The sequence below is a fragment of the Ranitomeya variabilis genome, chromosome 3, assembly GCF_051348905.1.
Source record: "Ranitomeya variabilis isolate aRanVar5 chromosome 3, aRanVar5.hap1, whole genome shotgun sequence".
Classification (NCBI taxonomy): Eukaryota; Metazoa; Chordata; class Amphibia; order Anura; family Dendrobatidae; genus Ranitomeya; species Ranitomeya variabilis.
This window is the reverse complement of record NC_135234.1, coordinates 421,156,336-421,179,011: the sequence shown is the minus strand read 5'-3', so window position 1 is coordinate 421,179,011 and position 22,676 is coordinate 421,156,336. Positions and strand designations below refer to the sequence as shown.

The window sequence follows — 22,676 nt, the reverse complement described above, 5'->3', positions numbered from 1 at the left end:
GGGAAACAGGAAGATCCGAAATAAAATCCATAGAAATATGCGTCCAAGGCCTCTCAGGGACCGGCAAAGGCAAAAGCAACCCACTGGCGCGGGAGCAGCAAGGTTTGGCCCGCGCACAAGTCCCACAGGACTGCACAAAAGAACGCACATCCCATGACAAAGAAGGCCACCAAAAGGACCTACTAACCAAATCTCTGGTACCAAAAATCCCAGGATGGCCAGCCAACACAGAACAGTGAACCTCAGAAATCACTTTACTAGTCCATCTGTCAGGAACAAACAGTTTCCTAGCAGGACAGCGATCAGGTTTATCAGCCTGAAACTCCTGAAGAGCCCGTCGCAAATCAGGGGAGATGGCAGAAAGAATCACCCCCTCTTTAAGAATACCAACCGGCTCGAGAATCCCAGGGGAATCTGGCAAGAAACTCCTAGAGAGGGCATCAGCCTTAACATTCTTAGAACCTGGAAGATACGAGACAACAAAATCAAAACGGGAGAAAAACAGGGACCATCGGGCCTGTCTAGGATTCAGCCGTTTGGCAGACTCGAGGTAAATCAGATTCTTATGATCGGTCAAGACCACAATACGGTGCTTGGCCCCCTCAAGCCAATGTCGCCACTCCTCAAATGCCCACTTCATAGCCAACAACTCACGATTGCCGACATCATAATTGCGTTCCGCAGGCGAAAACTTTCGAGAAAAGAAGGCACACGGTTTCATCAAGGAACCATCAGAATTCCTCTGAGACAAAACGGCCCCTGCCCCAATCTCAGAAGCGTCAACCTCAACCTGAAAAGGAAGAGAAACATCCGGTTGACGCAACACCGGGGCAGAAGTAAATCGGCGTTTAAGCTCCTGAAAGGCAGAGACAGCCACAGAGGACCAATTCTTCACATCAGCGCCTTTCTTTGTCAAATCGGTCAAGGGTTTAACCACACTGGAGAAGTTGGCAATGAAACGGCGATAAAAATTAGCAAAGCCCAAAAATTTCCGAAGGCTCTTCATGGATGTGGGCTGGATCCAATCATATATGGCCTGAACCTTAGCCGGATCCATTTCTATAGATGATGGAGAAAAAATGAAGCCCAAAAAAGAAACTGTCTGTACTCCAAAGAGGCACTTAGACCCCTTCACAAACAAGGCATTGTCACAAAGGACCTGAAATACCATCCTAACTTGTTTCACATGAGACTCCCAATCATCTGAAAAAATCAAAATATCATCCAAATATACAATCATGAACTTATCAAGATAATTCCGAAAAATATCATGCATGAAGGACTGAAACACAGATGGGGCATTAGAGAGTCCGAATGGCATCACAAGATGCTCAAAATGGCCCTCGGGCGTATTAAACGCAGTTTTCCATTCGTCACCCTGCTTAATACGAACCAGATTATATGCCCCTCGAAGGTCAATTTTAGTAAACCAACTAGCCCCCTTAATTCTGGCAAACAAATCAGAAAGCAAAGGCAAAGGGTATTGGAATTTGACCGTGATCTTATTCAAGAGGCGATAATCAATACAGAGTCTCAAGGAGCCATCCTTCTTGGCAACAAAAAAACCCCCTGCTCCTAATGGAGAAGAAGATGGCCGAATATGCCCCTTCTCCAAAGACTCCCTTACATAGCTCCGCATGGCGGCATGTTCAGGCACAGACAGGTTGAAAAGTCGGCCCTTAGGAAACTTACAGCCTGGAATCAAATCAATAGCACAATCACAGTCCCTATGCGGTGGAAGGGAACTGGACTTGGGCTCATCGAAAACATCCTGCAAATCTGACAGAAACTCAGGAATTTCAGAAGAGGGGGAGGAGGAAATTGACATCAGAGGAACGTCATCGTGAACCCCTTGACAACCCCAACTAGTCACAGACATAGATTTCCAATCCAACACCGGATTATGTACCTGTAACCATGGAAACCCCAGCACAACAGCATCATGCAAATTATGTAACACCAGGAAGCGACAATCTTCCTGATGGGCTGGCGCCATGCACATGGTTAACTGTGTCCAAAACTGAGGTTTATTTTTAGCCAATGGTGTAGCATCAATCCCCCTCAAAGGGATAGGACTCTGCAAAGGCTGTAAGGAAAAACCACAACGTCTGGCAAATTCTAAGTCCATTAAATTTAAAGCGGCGCCTGAATCCACAAATGCCATGACAGAGAATGACGATAATGAGCAGATCAGGGTCACAGATAACAGAAATTTAGGTTGTACAGTACTGATAGTAACGGAATTAGTGATTCTCTTGGCACGCTTAGGGCAATCAGAAATAACATGAGCAGAATCGCCACAGTAAAAGCACAACCTATTCTGATGTCTGAATCCTTGGCGTTCCGCTCTAGACACAATCCTATCACACTGCATAGGCTCAGGACTCCGCTCGGAAGACAACGCCATAGTGTGCACAACTCTGCGCTCACGTAAGCGCCGATCAATTTGAATGGCCAGAGACATAGAATCACTCAGACCTGCAGGCGTGGGAAACCCCACCATAACATCTTTAACAGATTCAGAAAGACCCTTTCTGAAAATTGCCGCCAAAGCATCCTCATTCCACTTAGTAAGCACAGACCATTTTCTGAATTTCTGGCAATATGACTCTGCCGCTTCTTGACCCTGACACAGGGCCAAAAGTGTTTTCTCAGCATGCTCTACAGAGTTAGGGTCATCATACAATAACCCAAGTGCCTGAAAAAAGGTGTCTACATTAAGCAAGGCCGGATTCCCAGATTCCAGGGAAAATGCCCAATCCTGCGGTTCACCACTAGTGTTGAGCGATACCGTCCGATACTTGAAAGTATCGGTATCGGAAAGTATCGGCCGATACCGGCAAAGTATCGGATCCAATCCGATACCGATACCCGATACCAATACAAGTCAATGGGACTCAAGTATCGGACGGTATTCCTGATGGTTCCCAGGGTCTGAAGGAGAGGAAACTCTCCGTCAGGCCCTGGGAACCATATTAATGTGTAAAAGAAAGAATTAAAATAAAAAATATTGCTATACTCACCTCTCCGAGGGAACCGGCAGCGTTGTTTGCTTAAAATTCGCGCTTTTCTTTCCTTACGTGAAGTCCCGGCTTTGTGATTGGTTGCGTCGCAGTCACATGGGCGACGCAACCAATCACAGCAAGCCGTGACGTAATTTCAGGTCCTTAAGGATTTTAAAATTACGTCCCGGCTTTGTGATTGGTTGCGTCGCAGTCACATGGGCGACGCAACCAATCACAGCAAGCCGTGATGTAATTTCAGGCCCTTAAGGATTTTAAAATTACGTCCCGGCTTTGTGATTGGTTGCGTCGCAGTCACATGGGCGACGCAACCAATCACAAGCCGTGACGTCACGGGAGGCTGGACACGCGCGCATTTTAAAATGCGCGCTTGTCCAGCCTCCCGTGATGTCCCGGCTTGTGATTGGTTGCATCGCGGTCAACCAATCACAAGCCGGGAGGCTGGACACGCGCGCATTTTAACATGCACCTAACTAAAGGCATGGAGGGTAACTCTGTGACTCCAGAGCTTCCAACTTGGCTGAGTAAATCTTAACACAGACAAAGCTGGACAAGAAAAAACATAGCAATTCACAGAACTATTAAGTCCACCACATGTGGACTGCAAAAACAGAGCCAGGACTTATCTTTGATGATTTGGACAATCCAGAAGGAGAAACCAAGCAGAGATGTGGATCCCTAGAAAACAATGGACAACTGACACTCAGTAAAGGAAGGAGCCAGACTAAATAGCCCCGTCCAAAGTGGAAGCAGCTGATGACTGTTGTGAAGGACAAACAGCAGCACTACCACTTATAACCATCGGAGGGAGCCTAAGAGCAGAACCCACAACAGAATTCACAACACTTCAGCAAGGCTGGAATTAAGCAGGTTAATCTTTGTGAAGGACGTATGAATCAAGCCGCATACCAGGTTATCCTGGAAAAACAGTTGATTCCTTCTGCTCAGGCAATGTTCCCCAACTCTGAGGACTTTTTTCCAGCAAGGCAATGCGCCATGCCACACAGCTAGGTCAATCAATGTGTGGATGAAGGACCACCACATCAAATCTCTGTCATGGCCAGCCCAATCTCGAGACTTGAACCCATTGAAAACCTCTGGAATGTAATCAAGAGGAAGATGGATAGTCACAAGCCATCAAACAAAGAAGAACTGCTTAAATTTTTGTACCAGGAGTGGCATAAGGTCACCGAAAAGCAGTGTGAAAGACTGGTGGAAAGCATGCCAAGACGCATGAAAGCTGTGATTAAAAATCATGGTTATTCCACAATATATTGATTTCTGATCTCTTACTGAGTTAAAACATTAGTATTATTGTTTCTAAATGATTATGAACTTGTTTTTTTTGCATTATTTGAGGTCTGCAAGCACTGCATTTTTTTGTTCTTTTGACCATTTCTCATTTTCTGAAAATAATTAAAAAATTTAGTGCTTGGAAATTAGAAGACATGTTGTCATTAGTTTATAGGATATAAGAGCAATTTACATTTTACTCAAAAATATACCTATAAAGAGAAAAATCGGAGAAACTGAAAATTTTGCAGTGGTCTCTTAATTTTTTCCAGAGCTCTATATTAACCCTAGCCTACCTGGCTTTCTTACAACTTCTCTCTGCCCAGGACTGGAGGCTGGGCACCATCGGCCAAAACACAGCCTACAGGGATTTAAATTGGCCAGTCTTTATGCTTGATGACAAGAGGGTGACCTAGATCATCCAAGAACTTGCCCTTATTTTTGGGTACCGAAACAAGTATACCCACAGTCCATGAGTTCAGATATCAGTGGGCAGTTGGCAGCCACATGTCTGGGTCCTTGGCACTACCAACACTTGATCGCTGCAGTATGACTATACCTTGGGGGCATTTTAGGGAACACAGGACTTTTGTCATCTTCATTTCGGGTTACTCCATAGGCAAGGGTGTGGAACAAATGGTACCAAATGCCCGAAAGCAGGTACTTAGGTCACGGAATGATCTGCGGTGTTAGTGAACCCCAAATAAACAAGGTCAAGACCACCCAAAACTGGCACAGATCTACTGTTAGTCAAGAAAGAGGGCATGTGCTTTTGCAGTGGAGGTGGGTGTTCACGTAACAAAGTCTGGAAGAGAAATGCCAAGGGGATTGATGCTTGAATCAACCGATGGTTCCGTTCCCTACTTTGGTTTCTCAGTACAGTGTCGGGCGTGGGTGTCACAAGGTCATGCGGATGCCCTGTCACATGCCCATGTGGGGTGACAAGTGTTCAACCCCACAGGTTTGAACAGAGGGACGGGGTATGTGAGGCAGTGATTGGTGTTACAGGTAGGGTTCGCTGTATGTTCCCCTCAGGATGTGCACAGAGGCATATTGAGGCCATAGGAGTGCATTGCAGTCACAGGTGTTGCTGTTATTGCAATGCAAAATAAAAAGTGTTTGTCCTGGACAAGCTTTTTGTCCAGGGCAGATTTAAGAAAACCTGCTGGTCTTTTGTATTTTGAATCAAACTACAGGATGGTAGTGGTGCAGTCTATTTCATTCCTGGCTGGGTTTTCCATTTGGCTGAAGGCCACAGGTTGCTTGTAAAAAAAAAAAAAAACCCCTGAAGCAGAGGGTTTCGTGTGTCAGTTTGGTGTTTGCTAGAGTGCAGAGCAGTCGGCTCTGCAGAGTTCCATCTGTGTGAGGCAACACAGGCCAGCAGAGCCAAACAACCATGGGAGCTGAGATGTCTGGCGCCCACAACGTACACAGCAGTGCAGTCGCCCACAGCAACTGGTCTCAGAGGTGGACTGGCGTGTTTATCGGCTGCAATCCAGAGGATATGGTTCCCGGCTGCGATCCTGAGGATATTGTGTACTGCGCTTTGCTGTGAGTTAAAAATTAAAGAGACCTTTGTCTTGAACTCTGCTGGGTCACTGCTTCAACACTGCTACCGCTGAACTACTATATATATATATATATATATATATATATATATATATATATATATATATATATATATATATATATATATATATATATATATACGACCAGTGGAAATAAACATTATTTATACATACACACAAGTAAAGGATTGTCTCAACGCTCAACGAAGAAGTCGGCATGTACACACTGTGATTTTCTCATTCTGATTCGGAATTCCTAAATGGACAAACTTTTGCTGGGTGAGTGGGCACCAGCAGCAACTTCCACATTATTTCTGAAAGCTTTATGAGATTTTGTGTTCTAAATGCAACAACCCTAGGTGAGAGACGATTCTGGGGGCAAGAGGATACTAATTAAACCATATTCAATACAGATGTTTTGCCCTATGAAGCGATGCCTTCTTTATTTTATAGAAATTTGCAACTAGTGACAACACAAACTAAATATATGTCACTAAATTTTACAGTGCGCAAAATGATGTAAACAGATCATGTTACCAGGGGTATTATAGTATTGTACTCATCCATGTTTTACAAGATGATATTTTGTATGTAATTTGTGCAGGTTATTTTGTTATTCCAATGTTGGCAGATACATTTTAAAAATGCCAGAGTATTTAATATGTATGTATTTCTGTCAGAAGAGAAGATGGCAACTTATCTGAAAAGAAGAAATGCTGCTCGTCATGTAATAGGTAGTTCATTTATATGTGCCTTATGACGGTGCACTAACACACTTTATAAGCCAGTAATTGCTAACATTTTCCTTAATGTTAACATTAAAATATCTAGTAAACAATGTACGGTATGTAACATCTCTTCCTCTATTTAGCATGTTTGTACCCTTTACACTTTATAAACACTAACTGCATTCTCTCGAGTTTAGAACTTGAAGCCTTTTTACTCTTAAGATTTAACCCATCTGTGTCTTGTTTGTTGGTGTTGGATACTGTTTATCAAAGTGATTTCTGTAGATTTATTGATCCATGACAGATGTGTCCATCCTTAACTTTTCTTTTATTATGTTACATTATGCTATTTGTTATTATCCCATTCAGGATAAAAAGTCTACAGTGAAACAAATATACCATTATTTGTTAGAGGCATCCATTCCAGCCTTCTAGTAAAAAAAAGTATACATTAAATATATAGATTTTAAAATTAAAATAGTAGACTAAGGGCAATGGATATCATCCACTGGGGCATTCATTAAATCCATATATGTTTTTCATGTTAGGTTTAGGCCATGTGCACATGTTCAGTATTTTTCGCGTTTTTTTCACGTTTTTTCGCTATAAAAATGTGATAAAAACGCGAAAAAAAGCTAACATATGCCTCCTATTATTTACAGTGTATTCCGCATTTTTTGTGCAAATGTTGCATTTTTTTCCACGAAAAAAATCGCATTGCGGAAAAAAAAGCAACATGTTCATTAAAAATGCGGAATTGCGGGGATTCCGCACACCTAGGAGTGCATTGATCTGCTTACTTCCTGCACGGGGCTGTGCCCACCATGCGGGAAGTAAGCAGATTATATGTGGTTGGTACCCAGGGTGGAGGAGAGGAGACTCTCCTCCACGGACTGGGCACCATATAATTGGTCAAAAAAAAAAAAGAATTAAAATAAAAAATAGTGATATACTCACCTTCGATAGCACCCGGAGTGTTCCCGCCTCTCACCGCTGCATGCTGCCGCTTCGGTTCCTATAGATGGTGTGGTTCAGGACCTGCGATGACGTCGCTGTCTTGTGATTGGTCGCGAGACCGGTCATGTGGCCGCTCACGTGACCGCGACATCATCGAAGGTCCTGAACCACACCATCTAGGAACGGACGCCGCTGAGGATATCGGCTGTCTGCAGAGGGTGAGTATAACCATTTTTTAATTTTTTTTATTATTTTTAAACATTCTATCTTTTACTATAGATGCTGCATAAGCAGCATCTATAGTAAAAAGTTGGTCACACTTGTCAAACGCTATGTTTGACAAGTGTGACCAACCTGTCAGTCAGTTTTCCAAGCGATGCTACAGATCGCTTGGAAAACTTTAGCATTCTGCAAGCTAATTACGCTTGCAAAATGCTAAAAAAGACGCAAAAAAATCGGGAAAAAAACGCAAAAAAAAAATGCGGATTTCTTGCAGAAAATTTCCGGTTTTCTTCAGGAAATTTCTGCAAGAAATCCTGACGTGTGCACATACCCTTAGAGACAAGTTTGGAAGGACACATCTGTGCCTTATCAGTAATTTTCTGTTGCTACAGGACCCCATTTCTCATTTATTTGTCTACTTGTTTATAAAAGAGAAAAGTTATTGGATTATATAACTTTGATTATATTCTAAGTATATTATGATCTTTTTATTTTAAATGATATCTTGTGGTTCTTCTAGTTCAGTGACCTGTACCCTTTACAAAGCACTCGGCTTGTATCCTAGGCTTTTCATTTGGTCATTTGATAAGGAATATTCTCATGATCTAGAGTATGGGCTAGAGATGAGTTCATTTATTTCTGTGGAATTGAATTGTTACATTTTTACAAAAAAATTGTATTCTTTGCTAGGTGCGAATTCAGCAAAATAGCTGTCAGCTGTGGCTGCCATTTTGCGGAACCAGAGAGGGCCAAGCAAATGTTTAAAAAACAGCAAAAAAATGATAATACTCACCTTACCGCTGACCTGTTCTGCTCCCCCTCCCTCCTTTCCTGCTACACCTCTCCTTTTTCCCTTTGCCCTGTTACTTACATTCCAGGCCAGGACTTCCAGCATGACAAGGCCTCTGATGTCCCTGTAAGCTGTGGAGTAGATGTGCACATTGTGATGTTACGAACTTACGACATTACAAAATGCTTCAACCAAGTGACTGCATGGTGTGCAGTGATGTCTGAGGCCTAGACGCGTTGAAAGCCAAGTTTTGGAGTGAAGCTGACGCAGGTACTCTGCGTGGCGGGTGAAGAGGAAAAGATGATGTGTGAAGGAACTGATGGTGGGCTTCTGGTGGGTGGTGAGTTGAGTATAAATTTTTAAGAATTGTTCTTTTACATCCTAATTGAGACCCAAGAGCACAATGAGGAACATTCAATGTGCAGAGAATAACTTTGCAAAGGCGAAAAGGGAATAGAAAACTTCGCTCACCAAAATATACTTTGCTACCAATTGAATTTGGGTGATTTGCTGAATTCAAATCTCAGCATATTTGCTCAGCTCTAGAGGTATTCGCCCATTTATTATTTGTTAAAAAGGCGTGATCTCAACAAAACCTATATTTGCTATTCAATATTGCTATTCATTTGATATTCAAAAAATATCGGATATCGCCGATACCGATACCAATGCAAGTCAATGGGACAAAAATATCAGAATTGAAATAAACCCTTTCTTTCCTTGTAGGTTAATTCTACATGAAGGAAAACAACTAAGAATAATGTAGGATGTATTGGGGGAGGTGGAGGAGACATTAAATGCATAGAGGTTTAGGCAAATCAAATGGAATAGCAGGGTTTTTTTTTTTTAAAGCGTTCGGAGTTACAAAGATATTGACTATGTTAAGATTTTTTATATTTTGTCAGATATTTATGTTTCACTACTTCCATGCTCTTCACCTTCTTTTTTACTTCTCCCACACTTTCTTCATCATCCTCAGCAGCAGCATCTTTTTCATCAACTTCTTCTTCACCTTATTCATCTTCTTCTTCACCTTCTTCCTATTATTCTTTTTTTTTTACATTCTTCATATTCTTTTTATTCAACTATTATCCTTCTTCATATTATACTTCTTCATCTTCTTCATATTCTTGGTCTTCATCATTTTCTTATTTGTGACAGGCATTCCTGTAGTTATCTATAAAAGTTTGAAGATTACACCTTCCATGCTGCCTGTCACAAAAGATTTACAACAGGATTTGTCCGCGTTCAGTTTGGCCTGCAGCAGCAGGTCTTTTCCAGGGGAACCAAGAGGTGGAACGGACTCATCCCCATACACTGCTTAGTCTTCTTCTGCTTATAATTTAGATAATGTCTTTTGCTCTGATTTTTAGTCTTATGCTTAATGTTCTTCTCCTTTTTGTTCTGCAGCTTCTTGTTCCTCTGCTTCTCGGTCTTCAGGGTTGTCGTCTCCAGGGTCGTTTTCTTCGGGGTGGTCTTCATGGTCTTCATCTCCAGGGTCGTCATCTCAGGGGTTGTCGTCTCCGGGGTCGTCATCATCTACGGGGTGGTCTTCAGGGTCGTCGTCTTTAGGGTCTTGAACTTGGAAATGTAGCAGAAGGTACAAGAAGGCTGAGGAACTGCCGAGAACCAGCTGACGGTACTGGAACCTGGATGGCTAGCCGAAGGTACAAGAGCCAATGGAACTACCGAGGACCAGCTGACGGTACTGGAACCCGGTTACTAAGCAGGAGGTATTGGTGCCAGAAAGCACTACCAAGGACCACCAGATGTTGGTGGAACTCGGATACCCATAAGGAGGCACCTAAGCCAAAGGCTCTGCCCGTAACCAGCTGACGGTACTGGAACCAGGATGGGAAGCAGAAGGTACAAGAGCAAAAGACACTGCCGAGAGCCAGCTGATGGTACTGGAACCCGGATGGCTAGCCGAAGGTACAAGAGCCAATGGAACTACCGAGGACCAGCTGATGGTACTGGAACCCGGTTACTAAGCAGGAGGTACCCGTGCAAGAAAGCACTACCAAGGACAACCAGATCTTGGTAGAACTCGGATTCCCAGAAGGAGGCACCTAAGCCAAAGGCTGTGCCCGGAACCAGCTGACGGTAGTGGAACCAGGATGGGGAGCAGAAGGTTCATGAGCAAAAGACACTGCCGAAAGCCAGCAGATGGTACTGGAAACCGGATGGCTAGCAGAAGGTACAAGAGCCAATGGAACTACCGAGGACCAGCTGACGGTACTGGAACCCGGTTACTAAGCAGGAGGTACCCGTGCCAGAAAGCACTACCAAGGACCACCAGACATTGGTGGAACTCGGATACCCATAAGGAGGCACCTAAGCCAAAGGCTCTGCCCGGAACCAGTTGACGGTACTGGAACCCAGGGGACCTTTTTAAGATTGACTTCTAAAGAACCAGCTAATGGTGCTGGAACTCAGATAGTCAGCAGAAGGTCCATATGAACAAAAAATTGCAAGGCCACAAGCCGGCCAGAGTTACTGAAACCCACAGTCCTACAGGGGGTGCTTGTCCTATTGGCACTACGGAACCAGCCTTCATTGCCAGATACCGCAGCCCACATAAGAAACACCTAAACTGTGGGCACCATAGAGTCGGCTAACCCAACCGCAACACGACAGGACAACGGATTGGTGGCAAATTGACTTGGACACTGCCCGGAAACAGCTGGCGTGCTGCAACCGGGCTGGGCAGGAGGGAGTACCTGTGCCAAAGACACTTCTGAGCAGCAACTGGCGGTGTTGTAGCCCAGGGATTACATGAGAAACAGAGTGTAGGCTGAGGCCTAATTGGAGCAAGTTGAAAGGGAACCTTTAACCCCCTCCAGGCATTTGCAACTAAAAGAGCCACCTTGTGCAGCACTAATGCTGCACAAGGAAAAGGTAGCTCTTTCAATTATGCTCCTTGCACACGCTGAAGTTAACACTTATATAATGTGTCCCCTCATACCATGAAACCGTCCCGGAGGCGGGACTTTCCTTCTTAATGAGATGCAGCTCATTCATACCCCCTTGGCGCTGTGCGCCGCCTCCTCAGCATTGTTTGAATCTGTCCCGGAGCCTGCGCTCTTATGTTATCCCTTGACCATGCGCAGTTAGCGCTGCTCGTCTTCATACATCATTTGTGGTCAGACTGGCTGCGCCTGTGCAGCTGCCCTGCCCAAAATCCCGCCCCGCAGTGTCTTCGGATTCATTCACACTGCGGGGCTGGGATTCCGGGGCATGCGCAGTGCATATCTTGGACTGTCACTCATCTTCTTCCGCCTTCTTCAGACTGTGCGGCGTCAGCTGATCCCTAATCACATGCCATGGCCGTGACGTGGCACAGTCTGAAGAAGGCGGAAGGAGATGAGTGAGAGGCCAAGAAATGCACTGCGCCTGCCCAGGAATCCCAGCCCCGCAGTGTGAATAAATCTGAAGACACTGCAGGGCGGGATCTCGAGCAGGGAGGCCGCACAATCTCAGCCAGCCAGACAACAAATGATGTCAGAAGAAGGGCAGCGCAATCCGCGCATTGGCTAAGGGATAACATAAGAGCGCAGGCTCCGGCACAGATTCAAACAACGCTGAGGAGGCGGCACTCGGCGCCAAGGGGGTATGAATGACGGCTGTGCTGCATCTCATAAAGAAGGAAAGTCCCGCCTCCGGGACGGTTGCATGGTATGAGGGGACACATTTTATAAGCGTTAACTTCAGCGTGTGCAAGGAGAATAACTAAAAAAGCCACCTTGTCCAAATGCAGCATTAGTGCTGCACAAGGTGACTCTTTTAGTTATTAACGCCTGGGGGGGACAGGTTCCCTTTAATTTCTGAAGTTGTGTGAGTTTGGAGGGAGCAGGAGCAATTGCCGCACACACAGCAGGGGAGCAGCTGGCGTTACTGAACCCCACTAACACAGGAGCTAGTGTTTTTCTCTTTGCAGACAGCATTTCCGGGCAGCAACTGGCAGTGTTGTAGCCCAGGGATTACAGAAGAAAAAGAGTGTAGGCTGAAGCCTAATTGGAGCAAGTTTAATTTCTGAAGTTGTGTGAGTTTGGATGGAGCAGTAGCAATTGCCACACACACAGCAGGGGAGCAGCTGGCGTTACTGAACCCCAATAAGAGGAGCAACTGTTGACTGTGTAGACAGCACTTCTGAGCAGCAACTGGTGGTGTTGGAGCCCAGGGAAAGCAGGAGGAGCAGACTTGAGGTATTGCTGCACACACAGCAGGGGAGCAGCTGGCGTTACTGAACCCCAATAACAGAGGAGCAACTGTTGACTGTGCAGACAGCACTTCCAAGCTGCAACTGGCGGTGTTGGAGCCCAGGGAATAAAGGAGAAGCAGAGTTTATGCTGAGGCCTAATTGGAGCAAGTCGAAAGGGAACCTTTAACCCCCCAGGTGTTTGTAACTGAAAGAGCCACCTTGTGCATCAATAATGCTGCACATGGAAAAGGTGGCTCTTTTAGTTATGCTCCTTGCAGACGCTGAACTTAACACTTATAAAATGTGTCCCCTCATACCGTGAAACCATCCCGGAAGTGGGACTTTCCTTCGGAATTATACACAGCACAGCCATCATTCATACCCCCTTGGCGACGGGCGCCGCCTCCTCAGCGTTGTTTGAATCTGTCCCGGAGCCTGCGCTGTTATGTTCAACCTTGGGCATGCGCAGTTAGCGCTGCCCGTCTTCTGACACCATTTTGTGTCAGGCTGACTGTGCTTGTGTGGCCGCGCTGCCCGAGCTAGCGCCCCGCAGTGTCTTCTGATTTATTCACACTGCAGGGCAGGGATTCATGGGCATGCGCAGTGCATTTCTTGGACTCTCACTCATCTCCTTGCGCCTTCTTCAGACTGCGGCATCACGGCCATGGCATGCGATTAGGGATCAACTGACGGCTGAGGGGAGGCTGAGTGGAGGCATTGCCGGATACAAAGCTGGGGATAAGCTGATGTTACTGAACCCCAATAACACGGCAGCAAGTGTTGACTGTGCAGACGGCACTTCCAAGCAGCAACAGGCGGTGTTGGAGCCCAGGGTCAATCAGGGTGTAGGCCTAGGCCTAATTGGAGTGAGTTTAATATCTGAAGTAGTGTGAGTGTGGACATAGCAGGAGCAATTGCCAGATACACAGCAAGGGCGCAGCTGGTTTTACTGAACCCCACTAACACAGGAGCGAATGTTTTTCTCTGTGCAAACAGCACTTCTGAGCAGCAACTGGCGGTGTTGGAGCCCAGAGTCAATCATAGAAATTTAGTGCAGGCTGAGGCCTAATTGGAGCAAGTTTAATATCTGATCTAGTGTGAATGTGGACGGAGCAGAAGATATTGCCGGACACACAGCAGGGGAGCAGCTGGTGTTACTGAACCCCACTAACACAGGAGCGAGTGTTTTCTCTGTGCAAACGGCACTTCCGAGCAGCAACTGGCAGTGTTGGAGCCCAGGGTCAATCAGGGTGTAGGCCGAGGCCTGCACTCGATTCAGTTTAATATCTGTTGTTGTGTCAGCATGGAGGTAGCAGGCCAAATTGCCGGATACACAGCAGGGGATCAGCTGACGTTACTGAAACCCAATAACACGGCACAAATGTGTTGACTGTGCAGACGGCACTTCCGAGCAGCAACTGGTGGTGTTGGAGCCCAGGGTCAATCAGGGTGTAGGCTGAGGCCTAATTTAAGCAAGTTGAAAGGGAACCTTTAACCCCCCACCAGGCGTTTGTAATTGAAAGAGCCACCTTGTGCAGCACTAATGCTGCATATGGAAAAGGTGGCTCTTTTACTTATGCTCCTTGCACACGCAGAACTAAACACATACAAAATGTGTCCCCTCATACTGTGAAACCGTCCCGGAGGTGGGACTTTCCTTCATAATGAGATGCAGCACAGCCATCATTCATACCCCCTTGGCGCCAGGCAAAGCCAACTCAGCAATGTTTGATTCTGTCACTGAGCCTGCGCTGTTATGTTCAACCTTGGGCATGCGCAGTTAGCGCTGCCCGTCTTCTGACATAATTTCATGTCAGGCTGACTGCACCTGTGTGGCCGCGCTGCCCGTGATCGCGCGCCGAAGTGTCTTCTGATTTATTCACACTGCGGGGCTGGGATTCATGGGCATGTGCAGTGTATATCTTCACCTCTCACTCATCTCCTTCCGCCTTCTTCACACTGTGCGGCGTCACGGCTGTGGCATGCGATTAGGGATCAGCTGATGGCGCACAGTCTGAAGAAGCTGAAAGGAGATGAGTGAGAGGCCAAGATATGCACTGCGCATGACCAGAAATCCCAGCCCCGCAGTGTGAATAAATCAGAAGACACTGTAGGGCGCGATCTCGGGCAGAGCGGCCGTACAGGCGCAGTCAGCCTGACACGAAATGGTGTCAGAAGATGGGCATCGCTAACTGCGCATGCCCAAGGTTGAACATAACAGCGCAGGCTCCGTGCCAGAACAATGCTGAGGAGGCTGTGCCCAGCGCCAAGGGGGTATGAATGATGGCTGTGCTGCATCTCATTACAAAGGAAAGTTCTGCCTCCGGGACGGTTTCACGGTATGAGAGGCAACATTTTATAAGTGTTAAGTTCAGCGTCTGCAAGGAGCATAACTAAAAGAGCCACCTTTTCCTTGTGCAACATTAGTGCTGCACAAGGTGGCTCTTTCAGTTACAAACGCCTGGGAGGGGGGGGACAGGTTCCCTTTAATTTCTGTAGTAGTGTGAGTGTGGAGGGAGCAGGAGCAACTGCCGCATATACAGCAGGGTATCAGCTGACATTACTGAAACCCTATAACACTGGTCATGTGTTGACTGTGCAGATGGCACTTCTGAGCAGCAATTGGCGGTGTTGGAGCCCAGGGATTACAGTTCATGTGGTAGAAACATGAACACAACAGGAGACCTGGATACTGCAGTCAACCAATTATTTAATCTGGAAGAGGAGTGGCAAATTCCTGCGAGATCCAGGCCTTGTTCATTTCCAGAAAACTAAGCCGGTCAATGTTATCGGAGGATAGTCACATGCGACGGTTTGTTAGTACACCACCTGTGGCACTAAAGACGCGTTCCAATAATAGACTAGCAGCAGGGCAAGCCAGCACCTCCAATGCATACTGGCTAAGCTCTGGCCATGTATCCAGCTTAGAGACCCAAAACTTGAAGGGGGAAGAGCCGTCTGGGAGTACACTGAGAGGGCAAGACATGTAGTCTGTCACCATCAGACCGAAACGTTGCCTCCTGCTGACTGGAGCCATCTGTGATGGTGTAGACATTTGTGGCGGGCACACAAAACTTTGCCACTGTTGGGCCATACTGGTCTTTCCTTGTGCTGAGGCACTGCTTCTGCTCCCTCTTTGTCCAGAGCTTCCTCCACTGCCTTGATGCACTGAGCTGCTTTGTAATGCACTAGCAGCACTGCTGTCGATTGGACTTGAGAAGATGATGGACTGCACCAGTGTGTCTTGGTACTCCCGCATTTTACGCTCCTGGTTCAACGGTGTTATGAGGCTTTCACAGTTATCCCGGTAGCGAGGATCTAGGAGGGTGTACACCCAATAATCAGCCGTGTTGAGAATGTGGGAGATGTGGCGGTCGTTTCTCAGGCACTGCAGCATGAAATCAACCATGTGCTGCAGACTGCCAACTGGCCAAGAAACACTGTCCCCTGCTTGAGGTGTGATCTCTGCCTGCTCTGCATCACCCCACCCTCGTTCTACATACTGACTACAGGAGATTTGTGTAACTCCCTCCTCTGCACAGATGTCTTCCTCCTTCATTGACTCCTCCTCATCCTCCTCACAAACTGTCCCCCGCCTAGGCCTTTGTGAGGAACCACATTGCGCAGACTGTCCAAAAGCAGATGGAGTTTGTGACTCCTCATCCTCCACCTCTTCCACAACCTCATCCCTTAGCTCTTGCAGTGTTCTTTCAAGCAGGCAGATGAGGGGGATAGTCATGCTGACTAGTGCATCATCTGCACTCGCCATCAGTGTGGAATCATCGAAGGCACGCAAAACCTGGCAGATGTCCTTCATAGTGGCCCACTCAGTGGTTGTGAAGTCTGAACGGCGCACAGTGCGACTTCTTTGCGCCTGATGCAGCTGGTACTCCATTACTGCTGGCTTCTGCTCACACAACCGCTCCAACATATGTAACATAGAATTCCACCTGGTGGGTAGGTCACATATGATGCAATGTTCCGGAAGGCAGAATCGGCACTGCAGAGCTGCAATGCGCGATCTGGCCATGCTGCAATGCCGCAAGTGAGCACACTCTAGGCGGACCTTGTGCAGCAGTGCATCAAGATCCGGATAGTCACTCAAACTCTGCATGACCAAGTTGAGCACATGTGCCAGACATGGGATGTGAGTGAGGTTGCCTAGGCCCAGAGCTGCCACCAGATTTCGGCCATTGTCACACACTACCATGCCTGGCTGGAGATTCGCTGACATAAACCACACGTCGCTCTCCTGCTTGATGGCATTCCAGAGCTCCTGCGCTGTGTGGCTTCGATTCCCCAAAGAAATTAATTTCAATATGGCCTGTTGACGTTTGGCCACAGCTGTGCTCATATCGGTCGTAACAGGTAAGCGTTCACGGGTCCATGTGGAGGTGGACTGTGACGGCTCCTGCAGCGCTGATTCAGAGGAACTTGAGTATGAGGAGGAGTCAATGTGTATAGACTGGATTCCTGCAATCCTTGGAGTTGACAGAACACATCCAGCGCCACTCTCATGATCTGTACCCGGCTCCACAACATTTACCCAAAGGGCAGTGAGGGAAAGGTATCATCCCTGTCCATGGTGACTGGTCCACGCATCGGTGGAGAGGTGGACCTTGCTACTGATGGCGTCTAGTAGCGCATGTTTAATGTTTCCCTCCACATGCTTTTGCAGGGCAGGGATGGCTTGCCTGCTGAAATAAAAGCGGCTGGGCATGTTGTATTGTGGGACTGCCAATGCCATCAAGTTACGGAAGCTATCAGTCTCCACCTGCCTGAATGACAGCATTTCAAGGGACAGTAGTTTTGCAATGCCAGCATTCAGAGCCTGTGCTCGGGGGTGGTTTGCCGAGAATGGCCGCCTTTTCTCCCATGCCTGTGCTACCAATGGCTGTAGACTGGGCTGGGAGTGTGAGGATGACTGGGAACGTGGTGCTGTGGGTGGAATTACACTGGGTCTCTGGACAACAGTGCCAGAGATTTTTCCATGGCGATCCTGTGAGGAAGCCGAACCAGCTGTGTGTGAGCTGGAGGAAGAGGCTACAACATGAGCTGAAGAGGTGGTAGGTGCCGCTGTAGGTTGGCCTAGGTCTTCAGTGTGTTTTTGTAACTCCACCACATGCTTGGTCTGCACATGTTTCCACATATTTGTGGTATTGAGGTTGCTGACACTTTTCCCTCTTTTGACTTTCTGATGACACACCTTGCATTTGACTAAGCAAATGTCATCTGCAACTGTGTCAAAAAAGGACCCGGCACTGCAAGTCTTGGGAGCGCCCGTTTTGGCTTTTGGAAGTGGCATGCTCCTAATGGGTGCCAAAGTGGAGGCTACAGGCAACGCAGTCTTCCCCCTCCCTCTCCCTCTTTGGGCCGTTTGGGGAATCTCTTCCTCAGAGCTGCTCCCACCACCTTCCTGTTCCTCACGCCATGATGGGTCAAGGACCTCATCATCTACACTACCCTCTTCCACCAGCTGCTTCTCCTGGGTAGTCTCAGCAGCACAGTAAGCACCAGAAAGTGGCATCTGAGTCTCATCATCACCAGATGCGTACTGACCAGAGGCACTGGCCCACCCGCCTCCTCAGATTCAGAGAGACAAAGCAGTTGGGCATCTCTGCATACTGGCTCTTCTTCCATTTCTCGAATGCTGCTTGGCTGGCCCCCACTTTCCAAGCCAAGAGATTCAGAGAACAGAAGTAGAGATGGCTCCTCTCCTGGGATCTCTGACTGCCTGGGCAATTTGGCAGGTGGTGAAGAGACAGATGGGTGCTTTTCAGTGCTCTGTGCCTGAGAGGATGTGGTACTAATCAAAGTCGATGCATTAGCTGCAATCCATCCGACAACGGCTTCAATTTGTTCGTCCCGAAGAAGCGGGGTACGGCGAGCTCCAACAAAGCTGCACATGAATGACTGTTCCCTGCTAAAACTGGGGGATGCTGAGTCACTGGTGCCCGCAGCAAGCCCAGAATCCCCATGTCCTCTCCCTGCTCTACCTCCACGCCCACGTGTCTTACTCCCTGCCTTCTTCATCTTGGTAGACTGATAAAGATAGGCAGAAAAGTACTAAGGGCTTAGTGTGCTTATTCCTGGACAGCTGCTAACAGGTATACGAAACACTAATTTTATCAAGTGTGGACTAGACTTTAATATGAGCTAATGTGGCCTACACAATATTAAAGTGGAGTGTTTGGTGAACTTTATAAACTTTTTGTTTTTTTTCCCAGAACAGACTACAGAGGGAGCTGCACTCACAAAGAGACCGTGCAGACAGCCGTAAACGGCGCTGCAAGGCCAAAAACAGCTCCTCTATGTAATCCTATATAGTGTTTTTCCAAAATCTAGCAGGATACGGATGGAAAGCCACTAATAGGATAAATTTGAAAAAATGTGCAGCAGGCTGCACTAATTGAAAAAGGACAATGGAACGGTATGAGGCAGTGACGCACCCTGAGCTGACTACAACTGGCTGTGGCAGCAGACCAGACTACAGAGTGAGCTACACTCACACAGAGACCGTGCAGACAGCCGTGAACGGCGCTGCAAGGCCAAATAAAGCTCCTCTATGTAATCCTATATAATGTTTTTCCACAATCTAGCAGGATACGGATGGAAACCCATTAATAGGATAAATTTGAAAAAATTGCAGCAGGCTGCACTAATTGCAAAAAAGGACAATGGAACGGTTTGAGGCAGTGACGCACCCTGAGCTGACTACAACTGGCTGTGGCGGCAGAACAGACTACAGAGTGAGTTGCACTCACACAGAGACTGTGCAGACAGCAGTGAATGGCGCTGCAAGGCCCAAAAAAGCTCCTCTATGTAATCCTATATAGTGTTTTTCAACAATCTAGCAGGATACGAATGGAAAGCCACTAATAGGATAAATTTGAAAAAATGTGCATCAGGCTGCACTAATTGCAAAAAGGACAATGGAACGGTATGAGGTAGTGACGCACCTTGAGCTGGCTACAACCAGCGGTGGCTGCAGACCAGACTACAGAGTGAGCTGCACTCACACAGACACCTTGCAGACAGCCGTGACCAGCGCTGCAAGGCAAAAACAAGGTTCTCACACAGCGGTTGCTAAATTAGCCTGGGTAAAGCACAATGAAGCAAATCGCTATCTCTAAACTGCCCCTCAGTCAGAACACAGCGTTTTGTCCCTAACTGAATTCACAGCAGAGTGAACCCAAAATGGCGGCGGCGACTTTTATAGTACATCATGACATCATTTCAGCAGCCAATCACAGCCATGCCAGTAGTTACATACCTAACATGCAGAACAGGATGTGCCCACACTTCTAATAATTCCTCATTGGCTGAATTCTGGCTCTTTGAATTATGGGAACTTCCGATTCCGGTATCCGATATACTGAAAGAATCGGAACTCGGTATATCGAATATCGGCCGATCGGAATGCTCAACACTACCTATCACAAATATTCCAAGATGCAATGCTTATTCAACTTTTTTTTAGGTATTTGCTTCAACCCATGCCAGAGCGATCCTGATCCCATTTAAACATGGGAACATAGAAAAATCAAAAAAGTTTTTAATGAAACAATGCAGAACAGTCAGCACCACAATATATTCCTCTAAGTAATTAAGAAAGTAAATACCACCCATAGCTAACTATTGTGGTGGTGTATCAGGTCTTCATTTTTCCCACTTTTTAGTTTTTTCTATGCTTTATCTATTCACTGTTAGGGCACCTGAATGTCATAGAGGGGGTTTCGTCAGTCAATATCTATTTCTATGAGTCAGAAGGGAGACCTGAATTGGTGAGTTTAAAAAGTCACATCTAGATTACATGGTCAGAGGTCCCCCCAGCAAAATGTCTGAAGTACCAGATGCTGAACACGATTATCAGCTTATCTGTGCAATGACTGTTTTACAATCCCCCATTAATATCTTTATCATTGGAGAAGGATATATAGTGGATTTTTTGGATAAATAAATATCAAAAATCTTAATATAAAGGAAAGTAGTCTCATCCTGAATGAATGATAATAATCAGGTAAAATTCATTCCATTATCATCTATAATATTAAAATAACTTTAGCTGTTGCCTTGCTTCAGAAAAATGTAAAGTGTTTTCTATTACATAATAACAGGATTGAAAAGAACTTAAGGGGAAAAATCAATGAAAGGAAGAAAGCTTTTTCGGATTTCATGACCTATGCAGCAGTATAGCACAGTATTTAAAAGTTGTCATTGAAACTGTCTCTACAGAGATATTAACTTCTCTAGAAGTGAGGATGAGGAAAAGAGATCTAACACAAATAAATTGATTAATTTTAGAATGCATATTAAATTTTCCCATAGTAATTTCATCAAGTGAGAGATTGAAAATTGAATATATGCATAGACATAGCTGTAAATTTTTGTTCTCAGGGTGCCTGTCATATTTTGCAAGTGGATTAATCCGTTAACGACCGCCGATACTCCTTTTAACGGCGGCAGTTAAGGGTACTTAAACCACAGCGCCATTAATTATAGAGCCCCCCAGAGTCGGAATTTCTCTGGGGTCTCGGTTGCTGGGGGTAGCCCTAGAGAACATGATTCAGGTCGTTTTTTACCGACCCCCGATTGCCGGTAAACAACCATTTACTGGCAGCCGCAAAAAAAAAAACGCGATTTCCCATTTAATTTCTCTGTCCTCCGATGTGATCGCACATCAGAGGACAGAGAAATGGGGTCCCCGATAGCCCCCAATACTCACCCATCTCCCCCGATGCTCCTCGTGGCTCCCGATGGGCACCACCATCTTTTTCCGAGAAAAAAATGGCAGGTGCATGCGCAGTGCGCCTGCCGGCCGGCACCCGGATGTTCTTTGGGGTCTCAGCTGCTGGGGGTAGCCGAGACCCCAAAGAACATGATCAGGGTTGGTTTTTACCGACCACTGTTTTGTGATCGCCGGTAGATAACCGTTTACCAGCGAACACAAAAAAAAAACAGCATGTCATTCTCTGTCCTCTGATGTGATCGCACTTCAGAGGACAGAGAAATAGGGGGATTTGGGGACCCTGTTGTGAACTATATTTGTTGGCTCCCTCTTGTGGTCACTAGCGGTATGGCACTTGGATTATCCTTCCCCAGGTTGGTACCCACCTGGTTCGTTAGGCCTTGGGTGTTCCTATTTAGACTTCCTGGAAACTCAGTCTAGTGCCTGGAATCGATGTAATCAGTCTATGTCTGTTTTCCTCCTGACTCCTGGTCCCTGAGTTTTGCAAGATAAGCTAAGTTCTGCTTTCTTATTTTTGTCCTTTTGCATTTGCTCTTATTTTGTTCCAGCTTGTTCAAAATGTGATTTCTATTTTTGCTGGAAGCTCTAGGGGGCTGATATTCTCCCCCCACACCGTTAGTCGGTGCGGGGGTTCTTGGATCTTCAGCGTGGATATTTTTATAGGGTTTTTTGCTGACCGCATAAGTCCTCTTCCTATTTTCTGCTATTAATTAGTGGGCCTCTCTTTGCTAAATCTAGTTCATTCTTACGTTTGTCTTTTCTTCTTACCTCACCGTTATTATTTGTTGGGGGCTTGTATAATAACTTTGGGGTCTTTTCTCTGGAGGCAAGTGAGGTCTTATTTTCTCTGAAAGGGTTAGTTAGTTCTCCGGCTGGTGCGAGACGTCTAGAATCAACGTAGGTACGTTCCCCGGCTACTTCTAGTTGTTGTGCCAGGATCAGATATGCGGTCAGCCAAGTTACCAATTCCCTATGAGCTGGTTTTTGTGTTTGCGGACTTAGCTGGAACTCCTGAGATCCTCTACCACTAGGATCATAACAGTATTCCAGGCCCAAAAAGAGAATATTTAATGCATTGCTGAAGCGGGATTAAAAGAAAAAAAAGTTCTGAGTTTTTTTTTTTCTCCTTCCCCTTTTTCTCTGAG

The 22,676-nt window shown here is 46.2% G+C and overlaps 1 protein-coding gene across 8 annotated transcripts in view; it reads left to right on the top strand.

Annotated features, from left to right (window-relative positions):
* RPH3AL (rabphilin 3A like (without C2 domains)) overlaps positions 1–22,676 on the top strand; it is a 937,664-nt gene that overhangs the window by 895,623 nt on the left and 19,365 nt on the right. For 5 of the 8 annotated variants that reach the window (XM_077296351.1, XM_077296352.1, XM_077296347.1 and 2 more), the window contains one exon: positions 6,565–6,618. The exons of the other annotated variants lie outside the window; for them this stretch is intronic. In XM_077296351.1, the coding sequence (XP_077152466.1) occupies positions 6,565–6,618 (54 nt within the window). The remainder of the gene's footprint in view (positions 1–6,564; positions 6,619–22,676) is intronic. 8 annotated transcript variants of the gene reach the window in all.